Source organism: Nuphar pumila, chromosome 6 (assembly GCF_984573655.1).
Source record: "Nuphar pumila chromosome 6, dmNupPumi1.hap1.1, whole genome shotgun sequence".
Classification (NCBI taxonomy): Eukaryota; Viridiplantae; Streptophyta; class Magnoliopsida; order Nymphaeales; family Nymphaeaceae; genus Nuphar; species Nuphar pumila.
This window is the reverse complement of record NC_143254.1, coordinates 101,380,316-101,395,324: the sequence shown is the minus strand read 5'-3', so window position 1 is coordinate 101,395,324 and position 15,009 is coordinate 101,380,316. Positions and strand designations below refer to the sequence as shown.

General features: G+C 39.0%; 1 protein-coding gene across 1 annotated transcript; it reads left to right on the top strand.

The window, feature by feature from the left end:
* The first annotated feature begins 256 nt into the window (after window positions 1-256).
* Window positions 257-5,854, top strand: LOC149835427 (DNAJ heat shock N-terminal domain-containing protein). The gene is made up of 4 exons (XM_090008508.1): window positions 257-610; window positions 2,103-2,356; window positions 3,189-3,372; window positions 4,973-5,854. Exons 1-4 carry the CDS (start codon window positions 263-265, stop codon window positions 5,624-5,626), a joined length of 1,440 nt encoding a protein of 479 aa, XP_089864634.1. The 5' UTR covers window positions 257-262; the 3' UTR covers window positions 5,627-5,854.
* The last annotated feature ends 9,155 nt before the right edge of the window (window positions 5,855-15,009 follow it).

Sequence of the window (15,009 nt, the reverse complement as noted above, 5' to 3'; positions counted from 1 at the left end):
CCTAGATGAACGGCATATAGAGTTTGCAAAATTAATAGCTGAAAAGTTGGTGCAACCATGGTATTTTGGATGCCGTTCATTGCGTTGTTGAACGGCATCAGGGTGATCTCCGACTGATAGATACTCATTATATATAGGCCACTGGTGTGCATAGAAAAAACAAGACAATTATAGGCATTTATGTAATTTTCCTTACAAGATATTTCCATGCAAAACTTGTACAAATATCTTACTCTATCCCCTCATGACCAAGGAAAAGAGTATGTGTGTAAGAACGGGCATCCCTGTTAATGGCTTCTCTTTCTCTTCCAACACACTGGGAAAAGCCAGGCAATTCGGATCCGGTTCGATCCGAAAACTGCCAGGTCGCATTTCCTTCCGGAGTTGCAGAGTGACCAGAAACTCATGGAGCAGTGTCGATTACGATCTCTACGAGTTGCTTGGTGTGGATCCGAATTCAGACCAATCCATGATCCGGCAAGCGTACAGGTCGCTGCAGAAGCGGTGCCACCCCGACATCGCCGGGCCGGCAGGGCACGACATGGCCATAATTCTGAACCAGGCCTACTCTCTCCTCTCTGATCCAATTTCACGGTCTCTCTATGATCAGGTTGGTGTGTGGCTATCCTGATCTTTCTCCCTATTCATTGCACTTGATGTTTCACACTCTTTGTTGGTGACCAAATTAGGTCAAGCTGATTCACCATGAACTCATACTAAACTGGGTCAAAGACACCAAATGAACCTAATCACAGTAACACATATAAATGATATTTTGAAAATATTGCACTTTTTCACAATATTTTTTAGAGCCGATTCAATCCAAAAAAAAAGGTGATACTGTCAAATATCATTTCACTAAAATAGCATGATATCGTGATAATAACTATTCTCTAGTTGATATATTTTCATATAAAAATATTTGTGGGGTGTGCGTAACACTCTTTATATATATATATATATATATATATATATATATATATATATATATATATATATATATATATATATATATATATATATATATATATATATATATATATATATATATATATATATTCTTCAGATTTTTTCGGTGGAACAATTTTCTTTAATTTAATATATATGTGTGTGTGTGAGTCCACACCTGTTTGTTAATCAACAAAATATATATGAAGTTAATGCCTTATATATCTATATATGATCCATAGTGATAAATATCGTGAGATTTATGAAAATCTCATGAAAATATCAAGAGAAATTTCCTGAAAGTTAAAAACGGAAATTTCTCACGATATTTTCAATTTGTTGCAACTTTTTTGTCAGAAACATAAATATCGCGTTTTAAATGAAATATTTATGTTTTTATTGGCTATTTATAGTAAAATAACATGTCTTTTTATTTTTTTTATTTCTTTATAAAAATTTATTTTTCAATTTTTATTTATTTTTTATTGCCAAAAAAACATCAGATTTACATTTTTTTATTTTTTGTGAGTTTTTGGGTGCAAAATATTATGAGATTTATGAAAATCTCTTAAAAAATTACCGTGAAAATTACCTGAAAGTTAAAAACAAAAATTTCTCACGATATTTTCAATTTCTCGCAAGTTTTTCATCAAAACAAATATCTCATTTTAAATTCAATATTTATGTTTTTATCTGCTATTTATCATTAAAAACCATGTCTTTTTTATTTTTATTTATTTATAATTTTTATTGCCAAAAAACATGAGATTTACAAAAAAAATTATTTTTCATGATTTTTTGGATGCCAAGATTTTGCCGTTTTTTACTTTTGTCACTATGATATGAGCTGAGCTTCATTGGGCTAATCGAGCCTAACCAAGGTTGATTGCTTAATCGAGCTCTGCTCCTTTATGTATAAAATGCATGCATGTATATACGCATGTTTTAGCATATATATATATATATATATATATATATATATATATATATTAGTACTTTTTTATACATTTTTTGAATTTTTATTGTATAACCATTTTTCTAATTTATCAAAAGATTTTTCCTTGCTGAAAAAATCCCAATTCCAGTATTTATCACATTGGACTGAACCCCACCTCAAGGACCTGGGTTGAGTGTAACTTCACATCTGGGTACAGGAACATGCAAAGATGGAGTTCAGAGAGTACACCGGGAAGCCAATCTATTCGGCCTGGATGGGCTCAGAGAAGGAAGACCGAGCCGTGTTTGTTGACGAAGTCAAATGCGTCGGGTGCCTGAAATGTGCACTCCTTGCTGAACGGACTTTTCGGATTGAATCAGTATATGGCCGAGCCCGCGCCGTGGCCCAGTGGGCCGATCCGGCCCACATAATAGAAGATGCTATTCGGGCATGTCCAGTCGACTGCATTTCGTAAGAACTGCACCCTTTATCCAGTAGAGACCATAAAAGTGTGTGTTTGGATTCATAGAATCAGATGGAATTGGAATACAGTTTCTTCAAAAAAAAATCTTTTGTTTTTCCATAAAAAATGATAAAATTGGATTCCAAATCCCCACAAATCCAAACACACTCAAGCAAGCATTGAATTCCAAGAATGCAGAATTTCCTGTATTTATGAACTTAGTAGTATCAAACAAACTAAAAATTTACAAATCCAGGGAATTTGGATTCTAAGATCATCCAACTTTATGCTTTCCATGGCCATGCAAAATCCAGAAATTTCTGGGTTGCATTTACAAGTAGGGGTGTCAATGGGTTGGGTTTGACCCATACCCAACCCGTACCAAACCTATAGGGTCAGTGTTTGGTGATAAATAAGATGACCTGATTAAATTCCGGGTCGGACCTGAAGGGTCGGATTAATACATGGATCCAGGTATGGTTTGTAAAATTTTATACCAGACTCATGCTCAGCCCGAGTTCCAATTAAGATCCGCAATTTATCCATGTAAAAATGATAAAAAAAATATTATTTTATGGTTCATGTAGTACTTATAGGATCCGGATATGGTTTCTCTTATGGTGAGTCTGATTAGACCCAAGTCCAAACCCAATGCCATCATCTCGAATCTGGTTTGAGTCTGGTTTCACTTGGGTCCGAACCCAAACCAACCCAACCTATTGACACCCTTACTTAGAAGGCAGAAAATGAAATATCAATGAAATCTTGAAAGCCTATCAGGTATGTCTTTCATGCCTAATGTGTACTGACTTAAAATGTCCCTCATTTGTCTTATTACAGTTTTGTGAAAAGGTCAGACTTGGCTGCCCTCGAATTCCTCATGTCCAAACAGCCACGTGGCAATGTGAGACTTGGTGCAAACGGCACTGCAGGGACACGTGTTGCAAACGTATTCGTGGATGTAAAAAAGTTTCAAAGCAGGTTAAAAGAGATGAAAAAGAAGGCTTGGAAAGCGCACTCACAGGTATTCTGGAAAATTAACATAACTGCCCTCATATAAAAGTAGAGAGATAAAGGAACTAGATTCGGTTCAGATCTGGACTTACTGAATCCAATCTAATCTGGTCTTGCCTCATCGGATTCATTCAGAGTTGGATGAGAAACAATAATAATTTATCCAGATCCAATTAGATAATTACATATTTTTCTAAAATATCAGATCCAAACCTGATCCATTGACATCCTAGGAGAAAAGTCTAACAACGACCCAAAAAAAAGGGGCCATGAATTCTCGAATGTTTTTAAAAAAACAAATCACTTAGGTTTTTGCAAAAATAAACATATTTCAAAATTTCAATAATAGCCCATTGAAGAAATAGTTCAAATATATAAAAAAAATAAAAATGAAAAGCATGTGAAAACAGCAAATAAAAAAATGAAAATATTGCTACAAATTTATTTAAATGATAAAATCACAATGCTTAAAAAACGTTGGGTTTTTTCTTTGATTGGGCTACACTCTGGAAAGAAGCCATCCCTGCAACTGTCTGGAACAAATCAAATAATCAATCTAGAAGTGCAGAGATGAGGTTAGTCCATATTTCGTCAAGAATGGATTTGATTCTGCTAGAAAGGATGAGAAACGAAGAATGAATATTGGAGACTAACCAACCCTTGATTTGTCAATGGAAGTCTCTGGTGTCAAAGGAATGGTGTTGCTTCTGTGATCTGGAAAAACCCCAGATCCCATTTGCCCTAATGTGAGTGAAACTTCGTTGTTTGGGTATACAGAAAATTTCAATGCCCAGCCGCCATACTGCCGGCTACATTCCCTCTGCTCACTGCTATAAGGCGTAGAAGTGAGTAGTCCCTTAGATCAAGAAAAACAGGAGAAAGAAAATTCATTAGGCATAAATGAAATAACTCCACAATAAACAAGGACAGATTTTTCTACAAGCAGTTTGGGCATCCCAAACATTAAAATACCAATGGGAAGATGGGTTCCAAATCTGAATCGTGTCATGGTCATTTTCAACCATCAGAAGTCATCGTCATATCTTAGCACCAAAATAGTCAGGAAGTTGCAGCAAAAGATGTTAGATTGAATTCAAAATTTTCATTTTCAATAAATTAGGGCGAGTTTCATGGGATTCATTTTTCCACCAAGGAGACATGGCAGCAAACTAGTTCTGTGGAGTTTTGCTACCGTGTTGGTGGAATTTAAACAAACGGTTCTACCTCAATTAGAATGGAGGTAGTGTTGACAAATTTTTCTCCCAGGGGAGTTCATTTTCACCACCAAACACTGCCAAAATGAAAAATTTACAGCGACAATAAACATAAATAGGATGCAGAAAAGGAACAGAAGGAAAACATAAGGGAAGGTAAGAAAAATGGCGTCCAATGCATTGTAAACAATCCAACATCATTTAACATGAGTTAGGAAATGAAGGAAAAAAATAGGGTAAGAAGAAAAAAACATAACAAATGACAAATTAGTATTAGAGGTTTCTGATAGCATATGAGGGAAAAAGGATTAGAAACAGTAATTTTTACAAAAATGCTATATGGCCACTATGGTCTTTTGCCATGGACTGAAATGAGTTCGCACAAATGCCAAACAGCAACCTGATCCCCAAAGAGAAGCTCGAATGGCAGCCATGCAAGCAATCAGATCAATCTCAAGCTGGTGGCGATGGCAATACTTCAAAACTGCTACAACGAAGAAATGGGACAACCACCAGAAACCTCAGGGTGGCATGGTAAGAATAACAGGGCAACTACCAGGAACCGACAGACTCAGAGAAGCTGCAGCGAGGCGCCGTGCTGGAGAGGATATAGGAGGAACCCACTGCACGAAACCAATATTGTCAGAAGATGAGTACTGGACCCCGATGCGCACTCTTTCAGCACCATCACAGAGTTGTAAGTCTACTCAGAGTAACAAATCGATGAACTTCATAATGGAGACAAGCAAATTGAACAATCTTGCAGAGAAGAAAGAATTGGAAAAGGAAGTGAGAGAAAAGTATATAGACTACAGGATCACAAAGATTCCATTTGCAGTAGCTGGAATAGCAGCCGTTGTTACTGGATTAAATGGAGGAAGCAGAATGAGCGGTGGCCTAGAAGAGCATCTAGCTGGTCCTATGGCATTGGAGATCGTAAATAGCTTCTGGTTGCAAGTTCTCTTAGCTGCATCAACCTGGTATGTTATTGCGCTAACGGGGGCATATGTGTTGGTAGTGTTGCAGAATCATCTGAGGAGAACAGAATAACAAGCCCACAAAATGATCACAAAGATACAAATACACATACAGAAATACATGGACATATAATGTACATTTATGCCCATGCAGAACAAGCATCAAAACGATGGTCTTAGTAATGGGCCTGAACGAGCAAAATTCAGATATATCATGTTTAAATTCACAGCATTCAGATCTTTATTTCAAGGACCAAAAAATGTAACAATGGGCCCATTAATATGATTTCAAACATACAAATGAAAGGATGCACGAGGGAGGAAAGAACTTGAGTGCATATATATATATATATATGCGCGCTTTATAAGGCTATAGATTTTGACTACATGAAGCTCTAATAGAAAATCTGCACGCACAAGTACCCATGTACCATATATTTTGCTGAAAAGATAAAATACCAAAAAAGAGATCGGAACATATAGCACAAGCCATAGATGCAGATTTCAGGAACTAGTCATTCCTAGAAAAACAATGCTCTTATTAATAATGATTGCATGGCATAAAAAGAAAAAAGATGCACTATGAAAAAACATTGACATGTATGTGTAAACACATGCTCTATGGGCCTTAAAATTTTCATTAATTGTGGAAGATACTCAGTAGTCATGAATATTCTCATCTTCACATGTTTACCCATGTTGAATGCATGTTACACTAATTGGCAAGCATGCCGCTAAAATTTTGCAATAGAATCTCCTGAGAAGGCCTTGTAGCAAATGATCAGTGTTTCCTTTCCTGCAATGGCACTGAGTCAATAGCTTCTTCTAAGTTGCTCAAGCTTGGTTGGTTTCGATTGGAGGAACCAAGTAGAGGCTAGGGTGGGCACGTGCCCACCCAGACCCAAAAATCCCCCACAAGAGTGTTTGGACCAAAGTGGGCAGTGCCCACCCTGATCCAAAACACATGCTCCGAGGCCCGATCTAGAGCTGCTTAGGGCCTCTTGAACCCAAATCTCGTTTATCAAATGGGTCAGATTCAGATTGAGTAGTGTGGAATTTACTCTGATCTGAGTTAGAAACAGAAAGATAAATAGAACCCAGCCTGATCCAAACCATTTTGCATATTCTATGAAAAAACAATATACTTGACACACTTTTTGCAAATCCAGTGCCAAGAGGGGGTTGGATCACATCTGGATCCATAAGTCTATCATGTGTTTCAGTAAGATCCACATGCAAAATTAGATCCACTTATTGAAAATTGAAGTCATCACTCACACATACAAATGTAAAAGTGAAAGATTCTGTTTGGATGTAGCCTTTATTGAATCTGACCTGATCAAATTGGAATTCACATTCAGATTTCAGATTCATATGAAAAAAGCATAGTACTGGATATGGATTTGGTTAGCATAACATAGCTAACCAGTTACATTTTCTGCATATATATGGATTCTGATTTGAAACCTCAAATTAAATCTGAATCATATTATTAATATGATGCTTCATTTGGATTCACACACACATATTTGTTACAAACATTATGGTGCATTTGTAACTACCCTAGTTTACATTCCTGGCTCAGCCCCTTGTTCCGACTCTTCAGTTGCATGAGACTAGGGATGGCAGTGGGGCGGGGCGGGGCGGGGCGGGGGACAAGGTTTCCACCCCCGCCCCGCCTCAAAATTTTATCCTCCACCCCCGCCCCGCCTCCGCGGCGGGGATGGATTTTATCCTCCACCCCCGCCTCCATCCCCGTTTCATACCCTTCATCCCCGGTCCAAACGGGGATGAGGCGGGGCGGGGATATTGCGAGGAAAAGTGGTCGGGGCGGGGTTGGGGCGGGGATTAGGCGGGGATCGTGGCGGGGACGGGGCGGGGCGGGGAAAAGTGCATGTCCACCCCCGTCCTGCCTCCGCGGCGGGGATGGATTTTATCCTCCACCCCCGCCTCCATCCCCGTTTCATACCCTTCATCCCTGGTCCAAACGGGGCGAGGCGAGGCGGGGCCCCGCTTTCCCCCGGTCCACTGCCATCCCTACATGAGACCCAGATGTTTATTAGCTTTCAAATGGTTGAGTACTTCATGGTTGGCACTCCCAACTTGTTCTCACAATGTTCTTCAAGAAATGGACCCCCCACCGCTTTTCTTCACAAATGTTGTATTCTCCTTCAACCAAGACTTTTCGGCCCATGTAACTAGATCGGGTATACCCGACCCGACCCAATGTTCCGAACCGGTAATATTTGACTCGACCTTAGTAAACTCAATGGTTTGAATCGAGTCCAAAATATATACTCATAATGAAAACAGGTTGGGTTTTGGATATTATAAATAAGGACCCAAGCCAGTTTAGACTGGACCCAAATGTTTTACATAATGTAAAATCTAACTGACTATCCTACCCAATCAGGTACTCGAACTGGTTTTGTTCTTTAACTGACCCGAACTTGAACCTGTTTTGCATCTAACTGATTCAAACCCAAACCGGTTATATGCCCAAACCTGTATTATACTTGAACTGACCCGAACAGAACTCATTGAAACTCGACCCACTGTTAGAACTTAAACCTGTTTTTTAAAGTTTTGGATTTTAGAAATTATATTGAAGAGGGAAACCTTTGTCGAAAGAGATTCTCCCCAAGCTTTTTTTATTTTTTTTGAAAAGCAACCTGGGGTTAGGCAGACCCCTACCAGTTATTATTCAACGTACCACAGGGTTTTGAACCTGAAACGTCCTACCAACCACGCGGAGCCCCCGTTGGTTTCTCCCCAAACTTATTGTTTTATTTGTTTCTCATCTATTTCATATCGAGAGACCCGAGCTGAAACCCGAACCTATATTAACCTGTACAGGTCTACATTTTTCAACCATACCCAGATCTGAAACCAAACCCGAATGAAAATGGGTGTTGTCTAGTCTAATTCTTATAACCTATTAAAAATAGGCCTATTAAAGAGCCAATCCGATTATACCTGACCCAATACATACCCAGACCCGTTGACCTGTATGGATCCATAATTTTCAGCTGTACCTATTGGTATATATTCCCGAATACATCGTTTCACAACCAACAGTACAATCAACAATATGATAGAAATCAAAACATGTATAAACATGATATTCATGATAGACAGTCGATTGAAACAAAAACAAGAAGCAAACATGTCGAGTTCAACAATATACCAAAATCCAGACACATGCAAATGAACAAACACATAATATAAACAAAAGAAACATGTTAATATTATGTAATAGGCTAAAGAGTACGAAAGTACTCTCTTTAGAGAAGATTCACCCCCACATATGGTGCAAATAGGATCTAGTGTCCTTCCCCCAGGATACAGTAGCCTTGACGATCTGAATCGGTGCACTCCGATGGTAGATCATCCTTCGAAAACAACCTTCGAAACCGTTGTTGCAGAAGACCCCTTTCTGAAAAAAATACAGGAGAGAGAGAGAGAGAGCAACAGGGAGAGAAAAACCAAAGGCAGGTGACTTCTTCTGTGTATATGTAACCCCAGCCCTAACTCCTTTTTATAACCTACGAACGGTTACAAAACATGGAAGAGACCTGTTACAGAATACGAGGGGTCCTGACCCATTAACAGATTTATCCGTTATCCATTTCTCATAACCCATAATCTGATCCAAATAAAAATAGAAAATTAGGGCAAAAAGATCATTGAATTCTGATTGGATATGGCCCTAAAGGGCCAATTACCCGAACCCGAGCCTGGCTCAACGCAACGGGCAAGCACATGTGCGTGTGTATGTGGTAGTCATCCCAACCCCTTGTTCTTTGGAACAAGTGGTATAGTCTCCATATAGGTTATAAAGCCCATAACTTTCTTGAAACTCTTCAATATAGGACTATTCCACATCATCAAGTCCAAACATACTCCAAAAGGAGTGGTCTCCATTGTTTTCCATTATTTGAATTCCCTCTTCTCCTTTTCTTACATCCAACATTCTCCCACAAATTCAAAGAATGAAAACAAGAGGAAACCAAGATGCAAGATGGAGTAATTTGCAGCAGGACATATCATGCTTTCAGTAATAGTACCTTCTGGTTAGAACCACTACCACTACAAGAAAATTGTTAATTAGCGACAAAAATTTGCGACGGATTTTTTCCGTCGCAAATTAGCGACAAATTAGCTAGAGAAAACTTTTTTCATGAATCCGTCGCTAATTAGCGACGAATTAGCGATGAAGGTTGTTTCATCGCTAATCCATCGCTAATTAGTGATAGATTAACGACAACAATTTTTCGTCGCTAATTCTCAATACAAGAAAACCATTTTAGCGAGGGATTTAGCGAGGGAATTTTTCCGTCGCTAATCCGTCGCTAATTAGCGACGGATTAGCGACGAAAAAATTCCCTCGCTAATTTTCGATTTAAACCGAGCGCGAAATTTTCCCTCTCTCCTTGTTCGGAATTTAAATCGACCGCGCGATTTAAACCGCTCTCTCCCCGTCGAAGAGCGCTGGAGAGCATGACGGCGATGAGGCAGATTGTTGGAGGACGGCGACGCCGACAACGGAGGACAGCGACGACGGAGGACAGCGACGACGGAGGACGGCGACGACGGAGGACAGCGACAACGGAGGATGGCGACGACGGAGGACAGCGACGCCGGAGGACAACGACGATGGAGGACGACGACGACGGAGGACGACGACGATGGAGGACGGCGCCGACTTCGAAGGACACAGTTTCATGGAGGACGGCGATGACTTCGGAGGACACCGTTTCACGGAGGACGGCGACACCAGAGGACAGTGACTACGTCGGAGGACGGCGAAGGTGACGACGTCGGAGGACGGCAACGATGACGACGGAAGACGACGACTAGTTCGGAGGACGCCGTTTCACGATGGATGGCGACGAGGCTGAGCGATTGTTGGAGGAAGGCGACGCCGGTTCACGGAGGACGGCGATGCCGGAGAGAACCGATTCACGGAGGACGATACAAGTCTGTGAAATCCCTGTCGGGTGCGGTATAAGTCCGGCTTATTGCTGCCGGAATACCGCCCGACAGGGATCAATTTTTTTTATTTTTTATTTTAAATTTAGCGACAGATTAGCGACGGATAATGTTCGTCGCTAATCTGTCGCAAATTTGCGACGGAATTAACGACAGATAAGTTTTTTCGCCAATTAGCGAGCAAAAATTCGCGATGGCCTCTATCCATCGCTAATCCGTCGCTAAACTGTTTAGCGACGGCTTAGCGACGGATTTAAGTCGTCGCTAATCCACAGGTTTCTTGTAGTGTACCTTAGTTGACTAACTTTACTTCCACATGAATAAAGTGAACTGAAGTCTTGAACTTGAACCTTTGGTGTAGGAGTGTCCATTAGCAACAACACGATAAAGGTTCTAGTTGTAATCTTTAGGGGCGGCGCGATTAAAGGCCATGCGCCTGAATCCTGTTTCATGAGTGACTTCAGGAATAACCCAATTCTTTAAACTGCGGCTACACAGTCACACTCACATAGATGGGCTTCTCGAGAGATGCACTGCTAACATCTCGCCAAGAAGGCCTTAAACCCATTCAGAGTTTTAACTCTTCCTTAACTTGCAGCTACATCACCTTTCTAGAGTAAATAGGGGAACAAACACTGATATTTAGTATCACATAAATAAGATGATATCCAGTTTACCCTACAGCTTCTTATTACCATATTGAACCTACTTTGTGGGATCTCCACTCATATAGGTTGGGTTGCTACTGTAGATGAACTACTGATGAGTTTCAGTCTCATCCCCTCTCTGGATTTTAGGACTAATGACTTATCTAGTCTTTTCGCTAATGGATCAGCTGTGTTCTCTTTGGATCCAACATAGTCCACAACAACCACTAATTGAGACATCAGTTCTCTTACAGATTTTATTCTGACTTGGATGTGTCTTCTCTGCTTTTGATTATATTTTGTGCTTTTGATTTTTGCAATTGTGGTCATATTGTCAAAATGCACAGATATATAGCAGGAATTAGTTTGCTCATTAAAGGAAGTTCCTCAAGAAGTCCCTTTAACCACTCAACTTCTATTCTTATGATATCTAAAGCACAAAGCTTAGTCTCAAAAGTAGATCGTGATAAGATGGTCTGCTTTACTGATCTCCAGGCGACTGCACCACCACCCAAGGTAAATACATACCTTGTTACGCCATAACTCTCAGTGTTCATGGCTATCCAGCTCACATCACTATATCCCTCAAGTACGACAAGAAATCTCTTGTAATGCAAACTCAAGGAAATAGTTCCTTTCAGGTATCTAAGTACCCTATCAAATGCCTTCCAATGAGTGTGATTTGAACAACTTGTGTATCTACTTAATTTTGTCACCAAAAATGAAATATCTGGTCTCGTGCAATTCGCAAGATACATCAAACTTCCAATAATCTGGAAATATCTTAATTGAGACACAGAAATATCAGTCGTATTCTTATAAAGAGAAATAAAAGGGTCATATGGAGTTGCTACAAATCTTCCTTAATTATAGTCAAATTTCTCAAGTATTTTCTCAATATAATGAGATTGAGAAATAGCTATGTCATCAGCTGAACGAGTTAGCTTTAAGCCTAAAATCACATTTGCAACACTCATATCCTTCATATCAAATTTACTACTAAAAAACAACTTTGTCTCATTCACAATTCCCATATTAGAACCAAATAATAGAATATCATTTATATACAGGCATAAAATGATATATGCATCACTTTTAACTTTGCAATAAACACATTTATCAGATTCATTGACAACAAAGTTAAACGATAAAATAACACTATCAAACTTCTTATGCCATTGTTTAGGGGCTTGTTTTAGTCAATATAATGACTTAACAAGTCTACAAACTTTATTTTCATTACCAGGAGCCACAAAACACTCGGGTTGATCCATATCGATCTCTTCTTCAAGATTTCCATGCAAAAAAGCAGTCTTCATGTCCATTTGATGAACCGAGAGATCATAAATGGAAGCCAATGCAATAAGCACCCCAATTGTGGTCATCCGAGTAACCAGAGAATATGTGTCAAAATAATTTATTTCCTCCTTTTGTTTGAACCCCTTGGCAACCAGTCTCGCCTTGTATTTATCAATGGATCCATCTGGTTTCAACTTCTTCTTGAAGATCCATTTGCACCCAATAGTGAAACTAACACGAGGGAGATCAACCAGTTCCCATGTGTCATTAGAGACAATGGAGTCCATTTCACTGTTTATGGCTTTTTTCCAATGCCTTGCTTTAGGTGAAGCCATTGCATCTCGGAAAGTGGGAGGATCATTCTTGATAAGGTAAGTGATATAATCACTTCCCAAATCCTTGGTAATCTGTGCTCTCTTGCTCCTTCTTGGTTCAACTACTTCCTCAGACTCAATTGGTCTATAGTGGGAACAAGATGACTCAACCTCCACATCTGTCATCCTTTCCACATGTTCGGGAATGGAACCAGAAGTTGAAGGTATATCTAAAAAAGAAAGATTTTGAGGTACACCAACTTTCATGGGAAATACATCATCAAAGAATGTAGCTTCTCGAAGCTCAACAATACAGTTTACATCTATGCCAGATATCTCAGACTTAATTACTAAAAACTTGTAGGCATAGATGTTCTCCACATAACCCAAAAAGACAACATTTACGGTTTTAGGACCCAGCTTCTTTCTGTTGTGCTCTGAGACAAGTACCTTTGTAAGACACCCCCACACTTTAAGGTATTTCAAGCTAGATTTCTTATTTCTCTAGAGTTCAAAAAGGCTATTGTCCTTATGCTTTTGAGGAACTTTATTCAGAATATGGCAAGCCGCATTCAGAGCATCCCCCCACATATAGGTAGGTAATTCAGAACTCTCAAGTAGAGCATTTATCATGTCAGTTAGGATTCTATTCTTCTTTTCTGCAATCCCATTAGATTGAGAAGAATATGGAGCGGTAAACTCATGAATTATGCCAACAAATTTGCAATATTCATCAAATTTGTTAGAGGTATATTCTCCCCCTCTATCAGACCTCAATCTTTTAAGTTTTCTACCAGTTTGTGTTTCTGCTTCATTCTTAAAAATAAGAAACTTATCAAAAGCTTTATCTTTTGATTTTAGCAAATACACATAACAGTATTTAGTGTCATCATCTATAAAAGTGATAAAATACTTTTTCTGATTTCTGGTTAACACTTCATTAAACTTACAGATATTTGTGTGCACCTGATCTAAGATTTCAGAATCTCTAACAATCTTATGGAATGGTTTCCTGCATTGTTTTGCTTGCACACAAATTTCACATTTTTTAGTTTTATCTATGGAATGCTCATGAATCATCTTCAAGTTCATCATGTGTTTCACAAAATTGAAATTCACATGACCTAATCTATTATGCCACAAGCCAGATGATTCTATATTATAAGCAACATTAGACAATGAATCAAAAGAAATATCATTCTCTAATTTATTACTGCAAACATTTTCAACACGAAGTTTAAATAAACCATCATCTAAATACCCCTTACCAATAAAGGTTCGAGAATGTAAAATAACAACTTTATTACATTTAAAGTTAAATTCATAACCCTCTCTAACTAGACATGAACCACTTAAAATGTTCATTCTAACTACAGGCACATGGTGCACTCTTGTAAAGATTGAACTCGTCTTGAAGGAAACTTCAGATTCACGCATTCAATCCCTAATACCTTTGCAGCTATTGAATTGCCCATAGTCACGGATCTGCCTGCAGCACCTTGGTATGAGACAAAGACAGATCTATTAGTACAAATGTGCACATTAACCCCAATGTCAACCAACCACTCAGTTGGCTCATAAATATGATAGATTTGCGGGTTAATAGAAACATACCCAGTACTGGTCCCAACGACCTCAGTCACCATATTGACTTAAGGCATTCAATCTGTAGTCCCATGAGCCTTGGCCTTCTTAGAAGGACATTCCTTAGCCCAGTGCCCAACCTGTCCACAGTTCCAGCACGCTTTGTTCTTTGCCTTCTTCTGAATTTTGGCTTTAGGTTTAAATTGGTTTTTCATTGCAGATTTTGGTTTTTGTCCCTTGCCTTTAAAAGATCCGGTCATCATGTTCACTTTAGGTTGTTTAGTTGGCATAATAATATATTTTTGACTCCTATGCTCTTCTTCAATGGCTATGGCTACCATAAGATCATCCAAAGAGATCTTCCCTCTACGGTGCTTGAGAGACATACCAAAGTCTACTCCAGACTTAGGAAATCTCTCCACGATGGTCATAACTTGAAACTTCTCAAGAAGTCTCATATCAGCCTCAGCCAAACTGTGGAGCAACAATAGAAACTCGTGTGCCTATTCAGTGACCGACTTGCTCTCTACCATCTGATATTTCAGAAACTTGGCAACCGAGTACTTTTCAAGACATTGGTTTTCGGTATTATACTTTTTGTCAAGTTGATCCCATAGAGC